This window comes from Calliphora vicina, chromosome 1 (assembly GCF_958450345.1).
Source record: "Calliphora vicina chromosome 1, idCalVici1.1, whole genome shotgun sequence".
Taxonomy (NCBI): Eukaryota; Metazoa; Arthropoda; class Insecta; order Diptera; family Calliphoridae; genus Calliphora; species Calliphora vicina.
This window is the reverse complement of record NC_088780.1, coordinates 55,938,612-55,954,735: the sequence shown is the minus strand read 5'-3', so window position 1 is coordinate 55,954,735 and position 16,124 is coordinate 55,938,612. Positions and strand designations below refer to the sequence as shown.

General features: G+C 31.5%; 1 protein-coding gene across 1 annotated transcript in view; it reads right to left on the bottom strand.

The window, feature by feature from the left end:
- Positions 1-15,792, bottom strand: part of sr (stripe) — a 232,911-nt gene extending 217,119 nt beyond the window's left edge. Inside the window, 2 exon segments of the mRNA XM_065514190.1 lie at positions 15,261-15,383; positions 15,453-15,792. Of these exon segments, the coding sequence (XP_065370262.1) occupies positions 15,261-15,383; positions 15,453-15,639 (310 nt within the window). The 5' untranslated portion in view covers positions 15,640-15,792.
- Positions 15,793-16,124: the final 332 nt, after the last annotated feature.

Below are 16,124 nucleotides of genomic sequence, written 5' to 3'. Positions count from 1 at the left end.
CTTTGCACGATATTTTGTGCAGGTAAGATAAAAATGCAGTTAACCTTAATACACTTACGTGCTCATTGATGCTGGTAAGTGCATTTAAGTTTACTGCCCAAAAAAGCAGCTAACGGCAAATAATTTACATGAAGCTTTATGATTTTTCCGTCTAAACACACTTTGTTATTTTTTTTACTACGTTTCAAATTGTTAAGGAGTTGCAAACTTCTCATTTTTTCAAAATCGGATTTTCCTTATTTTGTTTTGATTTAATTTTGTATTAGGCAGCTAAATGAAATTTTTTCATGAAAACCAGTTAAGCTTCCAAAAGTATTATGCACTTATCTTAAATGTGCAGGTATGAACAATGCACTTAAATTAACGAATTTATATGGAGTAGTTAATTTCGAATATCTGGAGTACTATAATTGTAATGTATTTAAACTTTGTATGAATCAAATTCTTATCCCTGTACAGAGTTTAGCTAAAATGGTCTAGATCGGAACAGTGGGTGTGAAACTTTCCATTCAAAGTACATAGTAAATTTAATAAAGGTACAAGCATCCTAGAGCGAGTATCGTGCCATTTATTTTTCATGAAAGTTAAATAATGTTTACTAATGAGTTTATTGAAACTCATAGAAGTTAATGCACTAAGTACCTATGTATATTGTTAAATAGTGATATTCCGTTTTTAGAAAATACTATATTTCAGAATATAAACCATCCTTGTCTATCGGTATTTCCATTTTTTGATTTTTTTTATATTTTTTGTGGTAATTAATGAAAAAGTTATGTTTTTTTTTAAACGGGACAAATGGCGTCCCGTTCAGAGTATCGCAGGGACACGGGACATTCGACGAAAACGGGACGGTTGGCAAGTCTATCTACAACATTGACCAGATTTTTTGAAATGTGCCGGAATGATGAATTTGAACGAACGCTTCAATCACGCATTAGGTCGAATTTACACAGTCCATACAAGAAACGATAAGTGTTTCTATTTGCGTTTGCTATTAGTCAACGTTCGTGACCCAACGTCATTCCAAGATTTGCGAACTATAAATGGCGAATTATGCGACACGTATAGAGAAATGTGTCAACGATTGGGAATACAACCTCAGATATGCTGTGCTTTCGTCAAATACGAACATAATTGTTATCGATAATTATCTCAACATGCTTCCCATCAAACCGACTGATTTGTGAAGCAAATACAAAGATGCCATGTGTGATGATATTTTATATCAGATGCGTATTAGAACATCAAATCCAAATTTGCAACAGAGGGAGGAAATTTACAAGGAGGCTTTGATATTAATTGAGGACATGTGTTTGATAATGTCGAACAAGGTAATATCCGATGCATGACGCATTAAGAATTGCGACACGAAAAACAATATGATTGAATGTCTGTCCGTCCGTCTTGTGTGAATCAGTGTCTTGAGTGAATTAGTACGAACAAATGTTCCACTGTTGAAGCGACAACAAAAATATGCGTTCGACACTCTTATGAAAGTTGTGGGCCTGGATATTGCACTTGCTTCATTAGGAATTCCAGCTACGTTATTGGAGGGCGGTAGAACTGCTCACTTAGCACTGAATTTGCCATCAAAGAAAATCCAACATGTTACTTTTCCAAGAATAGTGCATTGACCAAAGTTTTGCAGCAAAGTAAACTGATCGCTTGGGATGAGTTTACAATCGAGGCATTAGACGAAACGTTGCAAGATTTACGAAACAATCAAAGCCGGTTTGGTAGTCGAAGATTCTGTTGGCAGTTGATTTTTGGCAAACAATGCCAGTGATTCGTTTTGTGGATACACGTGAAGAATCTCAAGCTGACTGTGAACATGCGAACAATCAATCTGGAGACGTATTTTCCAAACAATTGCTGGACATTGGCAACGGCAAATCGCGGTTGACATTTCGACCACCTGAATTCAATTTCCCGTCGCTTTCTGCCAGTTCACCGAATCAAAATCCAAACTCATCCGAAAGGTGTTTCCAAACATTGCACAAAACTACACAAATTATGATTGGTTGGCTGCGAAAAACAATTTTGTTTAAGATTCAAAGGGAAATTGATGACGTACATATCGGTGGATTCCCAAGATAATGTCGTCAACTATCCAACCGAGTTTTAAAACTCGCTGGAATTACCCGGATTACCGCCTCACAATCTCGAACTGAAAGTCGCATCGGTAATCATAATGTTACGAAACATAAACCAACTACGGCTTTGTAATAGCACCAGACTTGCGGTAAAAAATCTGATGACTGTACTTAAAGGAATGTATTAAGGAAAAGACAATTTAATACCACGAATACAAATGGCTCCGACCGACATACCATTCGATTTTAAAACGCTTGACAATTACCAAATCTCAAGGAAGTCATTGCGTGTTTGCGGCATTAACCTTGAAAATCCATGCTTCTCGCCTGTCGGAACATCAGAATTATTTATTTACGCGCCAGACAACAAAACAAAAACTGTCGCGTATCATAGAGCATTGTAATGAACGAAATTATGATATCACAGCAAAGCAATCGAAAAAAGTATTTCTTTATTTTAATTGGTTAACTGAACATCGATCTTTCAATCAAAATGTAAATCAAACATACCCCAAACCTATATTTTTTCTCTTTTTAACTACATATGTATGTATGTTTACACATTTCAAACAGCTTCTCACAAATTCACAAATCGAACACAAACATTTTTTCTAATTACGATAGGACAACGTCTGTATGGTCAGCTAGTGATATAATAATAATAATAAATCAATTGCATTTGTAGGTTATAAAAATATTTAACTTAATTTTATTGCAAAACGAGATCACCAAGCATAACATCAAAATAAATTTATAAATCGTCTATAAAAAGGACAAGCATGATTGACTTCATCTCTTCATACAGGTACCTTTTGTAAATTATGTAAGTAGAAGAATAATGGACAATTCTATTTAACGTTTTAGCATTAATTTCTCATAGCGCACCCATTATTTTAAAACTTGACAAAATCTGTCTTTTAAACTTTTATTTTTTGGTCGTTTTGTTAACCAAAATCTAATCTTATGCAAGAATAACGAAAACATCTCATCTTCTCTACCTGAACGAAATCATTTATCAAAAGCCTCCTAAACTTTTGACCACAAAAGACAACCAGCAATGAAAAGACGTTAAATGAACCATGACAAATAAATAAATGAATGAAAAAATAAAGAAAAATTTAAGACGGAAAATACAGAGAGCTGCAACTGCAACACTACTACTACTACCCGAACATTCATATAGATACAACAAAATTGCAGTTCCAGTAAAAGATTTGATTACAATAGATTTGTGCAATTAAGTTGGTTTTTGTAAGACCATCGACGTGGAGGTCTTGTGAACTTTTGTGTCTGGAAACCAAAATAAATAAAAAAAAAAACGAAATTTATATGCAGCATGTGTATGTATATGGAGGAAAAAAGTGATGACAGAGGAAATAAACGAATTAAAAGAAAACGAAACTTGACTTAAAATATGTTTTTTTTTCACATTTCCATATGTTCAAGACAGACTTACAAAACAACAATGAATGACAAACAAACGGCAAACGATTTTCAAAAATGCCTACCAGCGAGACACTTTACAGACAACCCAAAAACATACAGACAGACGGACGGACGGACAGACATGCAGACAATGAGACAAACTTTAGCAAATAAAGTAAATTGCAATGCAAATAAAATTGGTTACATTTTGGTTGACGGTTTTCTGCATGTTGCTGCCACTGCTGATTCTGCTGCTGCTCCCAAAGCCGATGCCGTCTCAGCCTCATCCAGTCTCCAGTGCAATTAATACCATTTCAACAGGGGGAAGTGATTGCAATTAATCTTCATTAGAGTAGTTTGGTAGTGAAGATTTTTATTTGTATGTACACAAGTCTGCCAGCCTTGCCAGTCTATCTATCTATCTGTATACATACTTAAATAAAAAACTCTTACATAAGGATTTTTTTTAAAGGCATTTTGTGGATTTTTTGCTTTGATAATTCAGCAAATAGTAGTTTTGTCATGATGCTTAAGAAAACAAATTTTTTTGATTGTACAAATTTAAATTGAATGATGATAAATTGTTGATATTTAGCAGGCTGATGATATAAATGAACGGTATTACTTAAAATAAAATTGTCTATTCGAATTAAAACATCTGGTTTTTGAATCTATTTTTGAAATTATTTAATTTTACAGATTAAGAGAACTAGGTCATGGTAATTCTTTAAAAAAAATATAACCTGAATTTCCAATTCATGCAATAACTACAAGAAATCCTTAGTAAAACTTTGTCTGAAAAGGTTGTTAAATAAATTTGTATGGCTCTCTCATGATCATACCGGAACTATTTATTTAGTGTCCCATTATTAACATGTGGTTTTTGGCTGTCTAACAATTTTACCCAATCCAGGATATAAAAATTCCTTTAAAGTCTTTTGTAATAACTTATGTAAAAACTAAATAAAAACCAACAAATTTTATAATCAATATAAAGCAATTGTCAGCCATAAATTCTTGAAACTGGTGTTTGTGCCCAATATTATTTACATAAAGTACACATAACTAACATGAGAATATCGACCATTAAAATGTGTATAAATACTGGATTAATGGTTTTTTAATAAAAATTACAGTTTTACAAAAATATTAAATTTTACGCCTAAACAAATACAAATCCATTTAATAAAAGTGTCTCCTTAAATTATTGTTAATGGCGAATGCATATTTTATGTAGAAATAGTTGAAGAAAAAATAAAATTGAAACGAAAATTGTTTCTTTTGAACGATTTATAGGTTTTGATATAAAGTCTAAGTAAATTAAATAGACAAAAAATTTGATACGACTATGGTCACAATGGGCACACTGAATGAATATTACTTACGAGCAGTAGACTGACCGACCACTAAGGCAGTCAGTCGTCACTCAGTCACCAATAAAATATAAATATTAGTAAATGACGCAATTTTTATGAGAAAAAATAAAACAAATTTTATTAATAGTTTACATTTAAACAATTGAGGGCAAAAGAATAGCACAATACAAAAATTTGTTTGGCTTTATTTTTAAATTGAAAGGACATAATGGGTATGAATTAAAAAATGCGGAATATTCTCAGATTTTTAGCTTTTATTTTCAAACGTTTGTTCTATATAAATATATTCAAAGTATTGGCCATTGTTGAAGCCAATGGAGTTGAAGCCAATGGAGTTTTAAAAACATACAAGGCTCAAAAAATTCCTGACAGGTACTCTGCTAAAAATTTAGAGGCCAAAGACAGATCTCGGAAATTGAAGTCAAATTTTATAAAAAATGGACATTTTTTTTATGTTGCTGATGCTCGAGGGAATGTTGTAGACAAGTTTAAGACCCAAAAGCAGAAAATTTTTCCAAAAAGTACTTGGTATGGCAAGCCATATGTAATTGCGGCAAAAGAAGCCAAACATTTGTTACAAAAGGATCTATAAATACCGAAATTTGCATCAAGGAATACACAGTGCGGCAGAGCGTAGGCAAGGAACATTCGAGTTTAAGTTATTAAAATGGGCCCTGCAAATGATCCAGGGGCAGCGGTATGGGGACTCAAAGTGGGGTACCTTCGACATGTAAAATTTTTAAACACGTGCAATTTTTTTTCCCATCCTATTTCAAAGTTTTTCATATGTTTGGAAAGCGCTCGGCTAGGTCTTGAAAAAACTTGTTTGCGTGTGCTATTTATCTCTTATAATTTCCGAGTTATAGGCATTTCAAAATTGAAATTTTTAAATTTTGTCATACCTTGGTACGCTTTTTTAAAAATACAGGTCGGACTTTTAGACCGAATGGACTCGAATTATTTTTGTTGGTTAGACAACTAAATTACGAATAACATACAAAAGAATTCAGAGCAATATCGATTATGGATCCAAAAATAAATTTAAATATTCAGAAAATAGTTGATTTTTGTTGTTTGTTGGGCGAAAATGTGACTTAGCTCTTTTTTTATTAAGAACAAAATTTCTTTAAGAGCTTTCTTTATATTTTTCTGTAAGGTATCTTTACGAGGAATATTTTTGTATAAAAACATGTCCACTTTTTCGAGTATGTCGCCCGTACGGCCTTCAGAATGTGATCTATTTTGTTATCAAAATTTCAACCTTATGCCTCATGTTCTAAAATCCCAAAGCTGTATCAAAAATCGGGAAGCAGTTTTAGAAACCTTGATGAGTTCCTTATTTATCCCCAAAGTATTTTCCATAGACCCCATGGCCAAAATTGTAAAATATACCATTTTTGGGATTTTTGCTCCAATTTTTAGGAAGTTTTTTTACGTTTTGTTATTTGGAATGACAATTTTAAAAAACGTTGAAAATTTCATTGAGTTTTGTTAACAAATACAGATTTTATTACTTATTACCAGGGAAACCGGAAATATGTTCTAAAAAAATGTTTCAAGCGCTTTAAATATGCAGTAAAAACTTTAAAATGGGCTCTTAAAATTTAAAAAATGTGCTCTTAAAAAAACAAACGTTTACATAATTTTTAACCAAAAAAATATTTTTTTTAAAAAAATCAATACAATTCATTTCTAAAAAGGTAAAGTAACATAAAATAAACAAAAATAACAAGAACTAAAACAAGTATAACAAAAAATAAATACAACATAAAAACAATAGGAACTTAAGTTATGAAAAGGCGTCGAGATGTATTTTTTGATGATATTTTATATAAATATAAAGTCACTTCTTCAATTTAGGTTATTAATGCAATAAATTACAAAATGTTGACTAAAATTTTCAAATAAAAATCGTTGGCTATTGGATCTGAAAACATTTTTATACATATAAAATGTTCTTTCGGCATCAATTGATGTTATAGGAGCAAATTTAAAAGATAATATTTCTTTAACACTTAGAGTAACTTCGGGTATTGTGGACTATGCGTCTAATGTGGACCAGTGTCTTTTTTCAGAAACTATTGAAGGTATGATAAAACTGATTTGTCGTACATTTTACAATTTGTTTGAAACAACAATTACACATTTGCTTTCATGAGTTATTGATATGTTGACTTTTTATTCTTGTATTGAAATTAATGCGACAGCTCAACATTTTTTTCGGCTCAAGTAAGAAACAAAATTTGGTACAGTTACTTGGTAGAATTTAATGTTTGGTTGTTTTATATAGTTAAAGTGGACACGTAGTTTTGCATATATTTGGTAAGAATTTAAGCACATTTAGATTATTAGGTAAAAATAACTTTTTACCACTGTAACCCAAGTTCGTGTAATGTGGACCACTTAAATTACTTGATTATGTACTACTGGTCCATATTACCCGACAATAACTATGTACTTTGTAAGCAATCTATCTAAGCCACGAACGCGACTTTTTAGTTTGTATTAATAAAAATATATTGAAATTAAATTTTTTAATCATTCATGATTAGCTGGTTCATGAATTTTATGTATTAAATACTAGTCCACATTAGCCTCATATAGTGGTCCATATTACCCTCCAATTTTTTTAATGCTGATTTTTGGGTTCCTTACAATATTTTCACATAAATTTTTTATCCTTTAACGGAAAAAATATTCAACTGCAAAAACCATTAGAGAATACATTAGCTAATTTATTGCTTTACAACTCTTTTAATATCCATATATATTGTGGCCAAAATTTAGAAAAAACAAAACGGTAGTCCACATTACCCGAAGTTACTCTAGAACGGTTAAGTTTGAATTATAACTAAAATTTGATATTTAGATGGCATTATTTTATATTAAAAAAAGCCATATATATATTTTTCAATTGTGAATTTTAAACAAAGGAAGTAAAAACCTGTCAAAATATGCTATTAAACAGTAAAATATGCTCTAAAACGCAAAAATGTGACATAAATATGCTCCTAAAACAAATATATGCATTTAAGGGTAAAATATGCACTAACAAATCGATGCCAAAATTCTTAAATTATATGGAGCAACAACCCTCGGATTGGAAGGATTTTATGGAGATCAGTTCAAACTCAATTTTGATTTGTCCTTTACGAATTTTCAATAAAAAATAATCAAACGGAGGATGAAATGGAAGAATTCGATATTTACAGAAATGAAACAAAAGTAGAACGTGACGTAGATAACTGAAAACAAGACCCTTTTCTGATGATGTATTATGTTTTGATTTGCTAATCGCTTTCAACCTTCCTAAGGTTTTGAATTTTATTATAATCGAAAAATAAATGTTTACAATATGACCGATACAATTATTTTTCCCAATAAGGAATAATTTACTTATTGTTGCGTTTGGGACGAATTTTATAACAATTATATATACAAAATACTCTGATGATAGAACATCCAACTATTCAAAATATAGTTATGTTGAGTGATTCGGTTGTGGTTCCTAAAATAAAAATTAATGATGTCCACAGCAATTTTTTTTCAGACCATTTACAGGTCAAAAGTATTATCCAGATATTTTCTGGGTCTGGTCATTCACAAATCCAAGAAATCGATTGCGTTCACAGTACTTTAGACAAATATTTGAAACGTTTAGAAATTCATAGTATTTTGTCACAGTTAATTATTTGAAAAAAAATTAAAACAAATAAAATCAAACTTAAGGTTATAGAAATGCAATTCTCACATTTGAATAATTTTAATTAAATTTTTCGATTCTTCCATTTACTAAAATAAAAGTTCTTCAATATACTCAAAATAATATTAAAAACTCAATTTTGCAGCAAATATTTATAATAAAAAAGATTGCAGGAATCAAGTCAAACTTCTGAGATATTTATTAAAAACGAAACATATAAAAATGTACATTACATTAGGACAAAAAAATTAAGAGTGAAGTGTTTAGTCCTCTTTTTATAATTATTTTTATTTTTTTTTCTTGGACCAGCACTCAGGGGATGGCCCCTATTCATGCAAAGCATTGTGTTGGAACTAGGAAAATAGGTTATGGGAGGGAAGATAGAGGGAGTAGTGTTTGTGGTCATCTGCAAAAGAGTAGATAGGGTTGGAAGTTTGACGTAGAAGGTCGTTTATAAAGATAAGAAATAGAGTAGGAGAAAGGACGGAGCCTTGCGGTACCCCTGAATTGATCTTGAACTCGTTTGATGAAATTTCATCTATAACAACTCGTGTAGTGCGATCTCTGAGAAAGCTCGATATAAATCGAGAGAAGTTATTACCGACACCGGGAAAAAATCCACATGAGAATGCAAAAAGTGAATTTTGAGGGGCATATTTACACCCATCAGTTCAAAAATATGTAATAAATTCGCAACAATATCTCTGTAATTTTGACTTTTCTTATTCCCCAAAAATTCTTGAACAACAAGTTTAAAAGAATTCCATGCTGCTTTTTCAACATCGGTTAATAGACACTCAAATTTTGTATCACCCAACATTTTTCTTATTTGAGGACCCACAAATATCCCTTCTTTTAATTTAGCCTCAGAAAGACTCGGGAACACGCTGTATAAATATTGAAATGCCGGTTTGTCTTATCTAAAGCTTTTACGAAATTTTTTAATGTAAATATGCATTTTGCAGTGTTTCTATTATAGGAAAACCTCGATTTACTGAATTATTTTTCCGCAAATAAAAAAAAATGGTCTGGGTTTATTTTGCACTTTCTAGAAGTCATTTTAAAATAGTTTTTACTTTAGATTTTTGTATTTAATAGCGATTTATTAACGTTTATCTACAGGAAAGATGTACTTTTAAACAGTATTAATTTTGTTCCCGTTAATTTTTTTTGGAATTTGTCAAAAAAAAATACAACTCTGAAAGTATCTACTTAGTTGCTTCGCCAGAGTGTTGACTACTCAAAAACGATGTAAATACTTAATTACTACAATTCGGTACAATACAGTATGCATTAGTAGTACTCAGGGTAGGTAAAAAATAAAAACCCATATATCTCAAAATTTTGATGTATAGGTGGGAAACAAAAAATGGTCAATTAACTAGCGTCCCTAGCTCTTCTCAAAAATATAAGTTTCATTCCATGAGCAAACAAAATTTTTTGATTTGTAAACTAGTGTAATTAGAAAGATTTTATAAGATAATATTAATAAATAAAAATAAAACAGTTGCTGGACAGTTATTATAATATTTTTTCGTCTTCCGAACTCCACAGTATGCTATTACTTTGCCCATAGCTGTAGCTATTCATTATATTAAGTAATAATAAAAATTTTAATTTAACGCCTTTTCTTCAGCACAAAAAAAGACTGTGGTGACAACAATTTTGTACACAGAAAAATGAAACAACAACAAGTACAAATTATAAAGGAAATTAAACACAAAGTCACACACACTTGCTGCAACATTTGTTGCAACTTGCAACTGATGTATTTTCATATATTCGCAAATATGTATTTGAGTTTTAGAGATCATATCGTATGAATTAAGTGCGTGTTTATTTAAAATGTATTATAAACCAAAATTCATATTAAATTAAGGTTTCGCAAATAGGAAAATGATTAATGTTTCTAAAAATCTCTAGTTGAATATGGGCATTTCCACAAAAAAGTCCATTGTGACCGAAATATTAAAAGTTGACAAAAATTTCCTTACGGTTATACTTATTAAATTAAAGAGTCCACAGTTTATATTTGTCAACATGATGATCCGTTGGACTGCAAAGATGAGATCATGTTTTATTATTTTTAAATAACATTTTCGCTTAAATATTTTCATCCTTAAGAGAGATAATGGAAGTGCACTCTTACCACAAAATATTTGGTACAACATTAATTAACTCTAAAAAATACAATACAAAAATAGTACATAGAGATCAGTAAACGGTAAATTTTTTATTTGTTTTTATTAAAAAATCTAATGTCACGTTCATGACGGTAAAACATAATTTATTCGCGTTACTGGTAATAAATTTTTAAAAGTCTTAATTTAAATCAAGTCTAGTGTGACAAATTTAATTTAAAAGAAAAACTGGATGAAATATTGTTATTTTAAATAATATACATTTTGAGTAGAATGAATCTTTAGCTGATAAGAGAAAGGGAAATGCATGGAGGTATAGACAGACATTAAAGACAGATCCACTTAAGTTGTTTTTTGAATGTGCTCGGTATCAAAATTATGCGATTAAAATATTTCATATTCCTTTAAAAGAACTCGATTTCTAGAAGTAAAAAAAATATTTTCGTTTTGATTCATCAGGAGGGAAGATTATCCTATGAAAATAATACTGAATAATTATTCACAAAGATATCAAAGGTTACAATGTAAATAATTGTGTAGGTGAGATGCAAAACTCGTTCGTTACAAAAATTAAAAAAAATCTAGATAACCATTGATTCTGGCAGTCATTTTGGAGCTTTATGGTAAGCAATATAGAAATTGAATGGATGCATGTTCTTTTCTATATTTTTACATGACTTAAAATTGCAGTTAGCAGCAAAACTTTTTTGTTCCATTTATCAGTCAATTTCAAAATTCCCTCATTACATATTCCGTAGCAAAACTCGCTTGTTAAATATTTTAATCATTCTGTTTGAAGTGTGTTAATTTCTAAATTGTTAAGATCTTAATTTCTGAACTTTTCCTATTGGAAGCGAGGTTCCTCTATATATAGAAAACTGTTGTATCGTCTATGCTGAAAACCCCAGTTGAACTTCACTTTAAATTCAAAACTTCAAAGAGAATGACAATAGAAGAAACCCAGAAAGGACTGTGAACTCTACGGTGGGAGATTAATTACAGAACCAACTTTTGCACCCCATTCTGGAAGCGAGGAAAGGCAATTAAGCAAATTTATCCAGACCTACTTCCCATCAGTGTGGAGATTAAAATTGAAAAGAAAAATGATGATTATCAAATCGCTTTGGTAAAAATTGAAGATGCTATAATGACCTACAATTTTATGCTATGATCTTGGATAATAATAATAATATTGATCATGCTATGGAGGAAATTAATGTAGAATACAGTGAAGGTGTAGATTTATCAGTTTAAAATTTTTCTTTTCTAAAAATTTTAAAAATTTACTTTAATTGCAGTTTTACTACTGTTATGGTAACTTTAATAACTTAAAATAAATATCAAAATATAGAAAAGTAGAATGATAAAATTTCCTTGTGGGCTATAGTGTGCTGTAAAACTCGCTCGATGATATATGATTTGTAGCAAAACTCGTTTGTTTCGAAAACTGGTTGCAAAACTCGTTCGTTCCAAACTTTTATCTATTATTTCTCTATATTTAAATTTTTCAACTGTTGAGTTTTAGTCAAGAATGAAGTAACATCTAAGAATTTAAAGCATGCAAGTAATTTGGTCCATTTAATCAGCCGCTACATGTTTTTCGTTTCACCTACTTAGTAAGAGTATTATATTCGGCTGTGTTGAATCTTGTATACCCACCATAAATATGTTTGTAGTTTTGGCCTAACTTAACTTAAAATAATAACTAAAATTTAAACTAGTTGCTCTCTAACAAGATTGCCTTCATACACGCAGAGAAAAATTATAGTTATGCATGTTCACGGTAACCATTTAAATAGTGTTACAAGTTTTTTAACAATATTATAGTCACAGTAACCATTTACATGAGTGTGGTAACCATAATATGGTTAATTTACGATTCACATGATTCACATATGTATGGTTACAGTAAACCATTATATATTTGTGGCAACCATATTTATGATGAATAATTTTATCATAATATGTTGTTCTCAGATTATGATACCCATAAGCCGAGAGCAACATAATATGGTAAGTCCTTCGTCATACAAATGGTTGTCACAAACATATGCTTGTTTACTGTAACCATCTATATGGTTGATACAATCATGTGAATCGTAAACTAACCATATTATGGTTACCACACTCATGTAAATAGTTACTGTAACTATAATATTGTTAAAAAACTTGTAACAATATTGAAATGGTTGCAGTAAAAATGCACAACTATATTTTTTCTCTGCGTGTAGACAAATGGCACTCATCTTAGCGGGATGAGTTTTGGCGTTGGGATGGTTTTGCAGTTTTACAATATATTTTTTACGGAATTTTTTACCAATGTCACTTCCAAGTCCCTGTGGATGTTTTCATTTATTATATACTATGGTGCTCCCGTCATGGTCCTAAGAATATTAGATTGGGCCCTCGGTATAAGATCAATACTGGTGATGCTAGACATTCCCCATATATCCAAATTGGTTTTAAAACGATCTTATACAGGATGACTTTATATTCAAAGCTTAATTTTTATTATTCACTGATTAACTAATGAATGCTAGAGGCTTTTAGCTTCATGTAAAGTCTCTTGGTTTCTATAAGACGAGCCAAGTAGGTTTTTATCTAGATGAATACCAAGGTATGTAACATCGGACTGCGGTATATTATAATTATTGAGTGTTTCCTCTCCTTAGAGCGAGCGTGACATAACTCATTCACCCGTATTCGCCAGTTTTTTATCCATGTCTTCACATGTATGTGGTAACTTTCTAGTTGACTGGATGCTATGAGTTGGTTTTCGTGTGAGTTAATTATTGCGGTATCATTAACAAATGTAGAAATTGTTAATTTATCGCACGTAGGCAAGTCAGAGGTGTAAAATAGCGTAAGACCTAGTACACTTCCCTGTGGAACGACAGCTCTAATGTTGTATTCTCTCGACACAGACATTTTTAGGATAATTCCATAGTCTCAAGATAGTGTTAACAATATACATATCTCAATTATTGACACATTTTGTAGGTTTTTAATCATGGATATTGTTATTATATCATATCCCGGTGATCTTTTAACTCTATAAACATCCTCTGGACTAATACCTTTGTTGAAACTGGCTTCTGAAACTTTGGGGAACTATGCACAAATGTTGCTCGATTCTCGCCATACTTTACAGTATAATTCCAGAGTTCTTAAAACCAGGGACCGTAAATAATGGTTATCAAACAATTTTAAATCAAAAAATCTCTATGTTAGAGTCAACGGAGACCTATACTGCTATAATAGATTCGTATTGACGTGCTCTTTCTGAATCCATTATGATATTAAAAAAATTATTTTACCTCCACAGTTAACCGTTATTTTTCAATGTAAAAATAAAAGTTCGCATGAAACACTTAAAAAATTAGTTTAAAAAAAAAACTCATTTGAGGACTTTTATTTTTTCCGTCAGAAAAAAAACTCATTTGAGGAGTTTTATTTTTCCCGTCAGAAAATAAAACTCTTTTCGTTTATTTTCTACTTTTTTTCAGTATCTTTCTTTATTGAGTCTATCTGATATAATGTTTGTAGTAAATTATTTGTTCAAGAAAAAAACAAAACAACAACAACTTGATAATCGAAATCAAACAATAAAAAAATTATTCACTAGCACTAGGGGCTTTACAAATTATAAAGATCTGACCTGCGGCAAGCTTTATGATCAATTTACATAAAATGAGTTTTATTTTCTGACGGGAAAAATAAAACTCTTGAATCGACTTTTATTTTCTGGCGGAAAAAATAAAAGTCCTCAAATGAGTTCTTTTATGACGGCTATTTATACTCTTTTTTTAAGAGTTTTGTGCGAACTTTTATTTTTATATTGAAAAATAACTGTTATAGTTGGATTTTTATTTTTAAAGTCACAAAATAACTGTTATGAAATAACTTTTTTGATATCATTTATAACCGTTACTGTCCCTGCTTAGAACTAATTTGTAAAAAAATATATATGATGGTTATGATGATTACATTTATGACAGATCAAACTGTATTCCAGTGGGACATTTGTATGGGGGCTAGGTGAAATCATGTACTAGTATTGTCCATTTACAATTCCAAACAAACCTCATCAACAGAGAGTATTTGTGCAAATCAGCCAGCTAGCTCCTTTCGTTTGAGGCCTATCGTGTTTTTAACATACAGACGATATAGCTTAATTGTCTTAGAATCCTATGAGGACCCAAAATTTATATAGCTTTTGGTTCTACGACCAATATTTCAATATGTTACAAACAGAATGACAAAATCTTTCCCATCTTTTCTAATGGTGGGTATAAAAAGGAAAAATCCTGACTTCACATTATGTCACCCTTTTTAATTTTTGTTGTTATTTTTTATAAAGAAATAATTCAAAAGTTAAGTATTTGACAATTTTTTATCCCATTGAAGTGTACCACTGTCATGTATCTGACTATGGAAATGCCCATATTTGGTAAGAAAATTTTATTTGGGAAATACATAGATATTAAGTCATACATGTGAATTGGTTACATGAACTTACCTGAGCCATTGCTGCCAAACCAAAGGGCAACTAAGTCTTCACTGGGGGATGTATGATAATGATTGCCATATAAATATGGACTGGGATAGTCTAAAAGCATGCGGCGTGATGAGGGCGAATCAGCTGAAATAAAAGAAACGTTTTGTTTTGTTAATGAAGCCAATGTGATTCTATCTATCATCTTTTATTCACCTTGATGTTGGGCTGCATACTCAGAAGCTTTCTGAAGATTCAAACGTGGTCTAGGCTGGGGTTTAGCTAAACTAGTAACAGTTGTTGTGGCAGATGTTGTCGCTGTTGTTGTAGCAGTTTGAGGTTCTGCTATAACAGCTGAACTCAGTGTAGCCGTAGCAGGGGCAGCCGAACTGCTCGTTGGCATCAGACTATGAGGTGGTGGTTGATTACCATTTGCCGCCGAATGATCTAAGAGTAAATGTTGTACTTGAAAAATATCTACAAATTCTTCTAATTCTTCCGAAGGTGGAGCAACATTTCTACAACTGTCAGTGGATGCTGCATAACTGCCATTTGAAGCAGCATGTACTCCAACACTGGTAGTGGATGGTGCATAGGTTGGTGCCGCATGTGTATAATGATGGAAATATGAAGATGCTGCGGAGGGCGTGGGTGTGTAGAAACCAAATTGTGGACCCGGCTGTACGCTGATGGGTGGTGGTGGCGGCGGTGGTGCCGTGAACTGCAAAGGTGAACGTCCTAAATTTAGTAGGGGTGTAGAAGGAGTATTCAGTGAATCCGTGCTCCCAGCATTACTTGTGGACAATGTTAAATTGTGATTATTGTGGGCTGAGGCATTTGTTATAGAGGGTGTGGCAACAGCACCTGTTGCTGATGCTACTGTTGGCA